We start from the raw sequence: 6,000 nt of genomic DNA, 5'->3' as shown, positions 1-6,000 counted from the left end.
CCTCGCCTTAAGGAGTGAAGCCTGATGTTGTAACCTACAATACAATGATCTCAGGCTTGTGTAAGAAAAGATTAAAGGAGAAAGCTGATGACCTGTTCAGAAAAATGAAAGAAGAAGGGCCTCTTCCAGATAGCGGTACGTATAATACGCTGATCAGGGCGCGCCTAAGAGATGGTGACAAAGCGGCATCGGCAGAACTCATTAAAGAAATGAAGAGTTGCGGGTTTGCTGGAGATGCTTCAGCGATTGGCTTGGTCGCTAATATGTTGCATGATGGGAGATTGGACAAAAGCTTTCTGGACATGCTCTCTTAAAGACGTCTTTTGAGGTTAATAAGCCCTTTTTAACTAGTTCTTATGTTCATGAATATGTTTGATTAGCGTTCTGTTAACCAGCATTAGATTTTTGGTGAACGTTTTGGGTTGTGAATTTTTTTTTTCTTCTGTATCCATTATTGTTTATATCTTATAAACGAAACATTCTCAAAGGTGTTAATCAAATTTGCAAACTTTTATATTTGTTTCGTGTATTAAGAAACTTGCAAATTGTTAGTTTCTTCTACAGAAGAAAATGGTTTTGATCCCATGGCGCAAATGGAAATCTAAGCGACTACCATCAGTTTCGGATCTGGAGTTATGTTTGGTCACTGCGGTGAGGCAAAATTTATCACGGAAACAATTTGTGATTGGTCATAAGTCAGAACGACAGAGATTTGTTGTGGGACAGTTACAAAGATTTTGATGCGAATCATTTATGTACTATAAGCTGTCTTTGAACATATGGAGCTGCATCACATGGTATTTTTGTAATGGGCATTCTTGTTTTGCAGGCTCAAAGAGAGTTTCAGAAGATGATAACAAAACTATGTGGACCTTTTGATACCTTGCAGCATATAGGATCTGCATTTTTCCATCAGAAGCCACCTCAAGTTGCTAAGAGTCTTCAGTCCAGCAAAAGGTTCTGTTCCAAAACACCCTGTCAACGGTTTGGTTCTTACATATATAGTGGTTCCTCTGGTTCTAATTCTCTAAGACATTTGTTAGGGAGAAAGCAACAGTTGCACTATAATTTCACTAAACCGGCTTCAGGAGTCTCTTTCTCAAGTAATTGAGGAACACTCTGTTGATTAGGGTTTCGTAAAGTTTTACCAGAAGAGAAGTGGTAGAGAAGCACTCTTCCTTTCAAAGCATTTGTGAAGTGCATCAAGTATTTATGTTGCTTCTAGTATTGATTAAAAGTTACAGATTGATCGATAGAATAGTAGATCCATCAGTCGTAAATGGCAAATTTATGTACACACCACAACAATTTTTTTCATATGTACAGAGAGAAAAACAGAGTTTTGAAAAGATCAGACAAACAGTTTCTCTGTTCGTCTCTCTTCTCTCCATCCATTGTAAACATTTGCAATGTAATCTTCAATCCTGCTCGTCAAGGTGTCATCATCAACATCATCACCATAGGCATGATTATCATCATCATCATGGTTTTCAATACCATCATCACCACCATCTTGATTCCATTGGCTATAATCTTCATCATCGTTCCATATAAAACCATCATTATCAACTTCATCAAAACCATCATAATAGCTAAAACAATCATCATAGTAATATCTTGTGAAATAACAGCATTCTCTGTTCTTGTCTATGGTTTCAACATCAAGCATACTGTCTTCTTGAAAAGTGTACAAAACATAGAAATCTTCGGTTTCTTCATAAACAGAGCGATTACGATCGATGATAAGCAAGAAAAGAATCAAACAGAGGAAAAAGAAAATAAGAAGAGGATTTGGAGGATTATTGAAATATCTCAAGAAGAAAAAGAGCATTAATGTTGAAACAATTGTTCTCCAGATCATCTCCATGACATTGATTATAATGTTCATCATCTTCATCTGGACTCTATCTATATCAATAAAAGAGTAACTTTCCAGGAAAATAATTCGAATTAAGAGTAATTTTCCGGGAAAATACCATGAATTCTGCTGAGATAATGAGTGGAAAAAGTCTGTTGTGTGAAGTTATTGTAAAACTTAACATATTCTATAGAATAAAGATTTTAATATTCTAAGGATGTGTTGTACACATGTCTATATCTTGCTGCGCAAGTTCTAAGAATATGTGTATGTGTAATTCTAGTATTAATATTTATGTTCTTGAGAGAGAAGTTTACGATTCTTGAAGTGGACACAATGAGTTTTTTTATGTTATGACTTATGATCATAACAAGTATCGATCTCAGTTTAAATGTAATTTCTGATATTTAAATGTAGATGAGTATATTAAAAAAATATTTTGTAATTTAATTTATTTTTTGAAGATGTTTTTTTCTTGGACTCCATAAAGAATAAATTCAGATATATTCACATCATTTCTATGACTCAACAAAACTCTACCTAGAATATGTCTAAGCGAGTCAAAGACTATCATCCTCTTATATTACCAATATTGGTTTACACACACATGACATGACATGAACAAGAAACTATTCTCCTATTTATATTCATTCTTTCCTAACACATAAATCAAATTCAATCCGTTAAAAAATGGAGAGTCAAAAGCAAGAAGACAATGAATACATTTTCCGCAGTTTGTATCCATCTGTGCCCATTCCTGACAAACTTACACTGGTAATATAGCTAGACACAGTTTTTCTTTTCCGGTTACGGTCTTTAATAATTTAGGTTAAGATTCGGTTTATAAATACTAATGAAATTTACTAATGGCAATGTGAAAAGCCTGAATTTGTGCTCCAAGGAGTTGAAGAATACACAGAAAATGTGGCGTTTGTAGAAGCGGTGACCGGAAAAGCGGTGACGTACGGTGATGTAGTGAGGGACACAAAGAGGCTAGCCAAAGCGTTGACCTCTCTCGGACTAAGGAAAGGTCAAGTAATGGTTGTGGTTCTACCAAACGTCGCTGAGTATGGGGTTATTGCCCTTGGCATTATGTCTGCCGGTGGAGTCTTCTCCGGTGCAAATCCGACGGCTCTTGTCTCCGAGATCAAGAAGCAAGTTGAAGCTTCCGGTGCTAGAGGAATCATCACTGATGCTACTAACTATGAAAAGGTAATTTAACATTTATATTTTTTCTTACGTACCTAGAAATTTAAACATTTTTGTTTCTATATGATTTGGAAACTTTTTAACCAGCAAAATGTATGCACATGATTTCGTTCGGTTTGGTTGCTGTAATATTTGGTATAGACTGAAAACCAAGCCGACATAATTCCACAGCCAAGCTGAAATAAATAAACCAAACACCAAACTCGATTTATTTCAATTTGGTGTGGTGAAATGTCGATTTGGTTTTTGATTTGATTTTGAATCATAACCATATTATAAGTAGACAAATAATTCTATTTCAATTATATATAAATATATTTTAACTTTTATCAGTTTTAAATTATGTAGGTTTGATAAGAATTTCCTATTTATTTGGGTATATAAAATTCAAATTTGATTTGGTTTTCGGTATGGATCGGTTCATTTTTAATACTAAATAACCAAATATACAAAAAAAAAAAAAAGTCAATGTGAAAACATTGCTAAAAATTTAATTTCATTTGAAGTATATTCGTATACAAATAATTTTTGTTAAGTCGATTCGGTTGGATTAAATCGGGGCCTGGTTTGGTTTTATGTGGTACGATTTTTGTTTTTTGATACAAAAACAAAAAAATTAACTTTTTCGATTATGGTTTCTGTTTTTTCGGTTTAGGTTTGGTTTGGTTAAAATCCATATCTATACCTAAAACATTTACTTATTTTGGACAGGTGAAAACACTAGGTTTACCGGTGATAGTGTTAGGTGAAGAGAAGATCGAAGGAGCAGTAAACTGGAAAGATCTTCTAGAAGCAGGAGACAAATCCGGAGATACCGACAATGAAGAGATTCTTCAGACAGATCTTTGTGCACTTCCTTTTTCTTCAGGAACAACCAGGATTACAAAAAGGAGTAATGCTCACACATCGCAATCTCATAGCCAATCTTTGCTCTACTCTCTTCAGTGTCAGGTCTGAAATGATCGGTCAGATCGTGACGCTTGGTTTGATCCCATTCTTTCACATTTACGGTATCGTTGGCATATGTTGCGCTACAATGAAGAATAAAGGCAAAGTTGTTGCTATGAGTCGGTACGATCTAAGGATTTTCTTGAATGCTTTGATTGCGCATGAGGTTTCCTTTGCGCCTATAGTTCCGCCGATTATATTGAATCTTGTTAAGAATCCGATAGTTGATGAGTTTGACCTTTCGAAGCTTAAACTTCAGTCTGTTATGACTGCTGCTGCTCCTTTAGCTCCTGAGCTTCTTACTGCCTTCGAAGCCAAGTTTCCTAACGTCCAAGTCCAAGAGGTAAGACTTTATAAGACTAGGACTTGTATGTTCAATGATGTTTTGATTGGTTCTATGGAATTAAACCTTGTTTTTGTATTAGGCTTATGGATTAACGGAGCATAGTTGCATTACGTTAACTCACGGAGATCCAGAGAAAGGACAAGCAATCGCGAAACGAAACTCTGTCGGTTTCATACTTCCGAATCTCGAGGTGAAGTTCATAGATCCTGACACCGGTAGATCACTCCCGAAGAACACTTCCGGTGAGCTATGTGTGAGGAGCCAATGTGTAATGCAAGGTTACTTCATGAACAAGGAAGAGACTGACAAGACAATTGATGAACAAGGTTGGCTTCACACAGGGGATATAGGTTACATCGATGACGATGGAGATATCTTCATCGTTGATCGTATCAAAGAACTTATTAAATACAAAGGTTTTCAGGTAAAATGTTATACCAAAGTAAAACATAATATTTCATTGTTTCAAATTGGCCGGATTTTCAAAGTAATGGTGTAATTTTCCGGTAGGTTGCTCCCGCCGAGCTTGAAGCTATTCTACTCACTCATCCATCCGTTGAAGACGTTGCCGTCGTGCCGTGAGTATATATATATATATATTGCCCTACTGTTTTTTTTGAAACTAATATTTTTAGATATTATTAAAACATAGAAATTATGAAATGAAAAGGTTACCGGACGAGGAAGCCGGGGAGATTCCGGCGGCTTGCGTGGTGATAAATCCGAAAGCGACGGAGAAGGAAGAAGACATTCTCAACTTTGTTGCAGCAAATGTGGCTCATTACAAGAAGGTCAGAGCCGTCCATTTTGTGGATTCAATCCCCAAATCTCTCTCTGGTAAAATCATGAGGAGGCTTCTTAGAGACAAGATCCTCAGCATCAACAAGAAGTAGAACAAAGAAAACTCTTACAAGCTTTCCTTAATCTACTTTGGTTTAAGAATGTCCTAAATGGATTTCCTAATTGGATTACCACCACATATGGTTAAGAGAATAGACTTTAATCATTGTATCTTGCTTACAATTAATTATGAGTATTTATGATGATGAAATTTTAGTATTGATCGTTAGAATACAAGATGAAAAGAAAGCAATATAAGTAACAAGAAATTTCATCTTCATAAATACTCATAATTAATGCTAAACTGTGACGAAGATGGAGAAAGAACAAATCTGATGATCTCATATTCCTTGATAGTTTTAGTAACTAGAAAATTTCTTAATTCGCACAAGTATTAACGTTTACAATTTTTTTTCTAAACACAACCTTTGATTAACTTTTTTTTTGTTTTTATCAAATTAACTAAACCTCTAATTAACAGTGTTTTTTGTTTCTAAAGACAACCTCTAATTAACTAGATGTACCTTAATCACCATATTTTATGAATGTTCGAATATTCTTGTCGGTTTCGTTTTGATTCTATTTAGTTTCGGTTCTTTCGATTATAGAGTTTAGGATCATGTTATTTTAATATGTACACATCGATATAATATAATTGATATATATTTCTGTTATGTATATGTAATCAATTATCTTAGATCTTTATATGATTATTATACATCGCATTTAATATTGACATATTCTTTAACTGAAGGAATAGTTATATTCGTAGAAAATTGTTTAAAAGAAGTATCGCGCT

General features: G+C 34.7%; 3 protein-coding genes across 7 annotated transcripts in view; 2 read left to right on the top strand and 1 right to left on the bottom strand.

The window, feature by feature from the left end:
• Nucleotides 1-1,173, top strand: part of LOC110224295 (pentatricopeptide repeat-containing protein At1g62910-like) — an 11,623-nt gene extending 10,450 nt beyond the window's left edge. Inside the window, exons 2-4 of one of the 5 annotated variants that reach the window (XR_002328972.1) lie at nt 13-328; nt 830-957; nt 1,044-1,173. Coding sequence is in view for 4 of the 5 variants with exons in the window: in XM_021010328.1 (XP_020865987.1) it covers nt 13-314 (302 nt within the window). In the remaining variant the exon portion in view is untranslated. Of the gene's footprint in view, nt 1-12; nt 329-829 lie in introns of all 5 variants that reach the window. The other 4 variants (XM_021010328.1, XM_021010329.1, XM_021010330.1 and 1 more) reach the window with 4 other exon arrangements.
• A 25-nt stretch (nt 1,174-1,198) lies between these two features.
• LOC9324059 lies at nt 1,199-2,060 on the bottom strand. The gene has a single exon (XM_002886399.2). The coding sequence runs from the start codon at nt 1,895-1,897 to the stop codon at nt 1,352-1,354; it is 546 nt and encodes a 181-aa protein (XP_002886445.1). The 5' UTR covers nt 1,898-2,060; the 3' UTR covers nt 1,199-1,351.
• A 461-nt stretch (nt 2,061-2,521) lies between these two features.
• Nucleotides 2,522-5,422, top strand: LOC9322511 (4-coumarate--CoA ligase-like 1). Its single transcript, XM_021034209.1, is given in 7 exon segments — nt 2,522-2,632; nt 2,741-3,070; nt 3,779-3,943; nt 3,945-4,358; nt 4,441-4,785; nt 4,872-4,939; nt 5,032-5,422. Coding segments are annotated over 7 exon segments (1,629 nt in total). The 5' UTR covers nt 2,522-2,548; the 3' UTR covers nt 5,255-5,422.
• The last annotated feature ends 578 nt before the right edge of the window (nt 5,423-6,000 follow it).

This window comes from Arabidopsis lyrata (genome assembly GCF_000004255.2).
Source record: "Arabidopsis lyrata subsp. lyrata unplaced genomic scaffold ARALYscaffold_2, whole genome shotgun sequence".
Taxonomy (NCBI): domain Eukaryota; kingdom Viridiplantae; phylum Streptophyta; class Magnoliopsida; order Brassicales; family Brassicaceae; genus Arabidopsis; species Arabidopsis lyrata.
This window is presented reverse-complemented; position numbering and strand designations above follow the sequence as displayed.

Bases quoted from the DNA above. Each gene is read 5' to 3' on its own strand.
- LOC9324059 (XM_002886399.2), bottom strand. From the start codon at position 1,897: ATGAAGATGATGAACATTATAATCAATGTCATGGAGATGATCTGGAGA.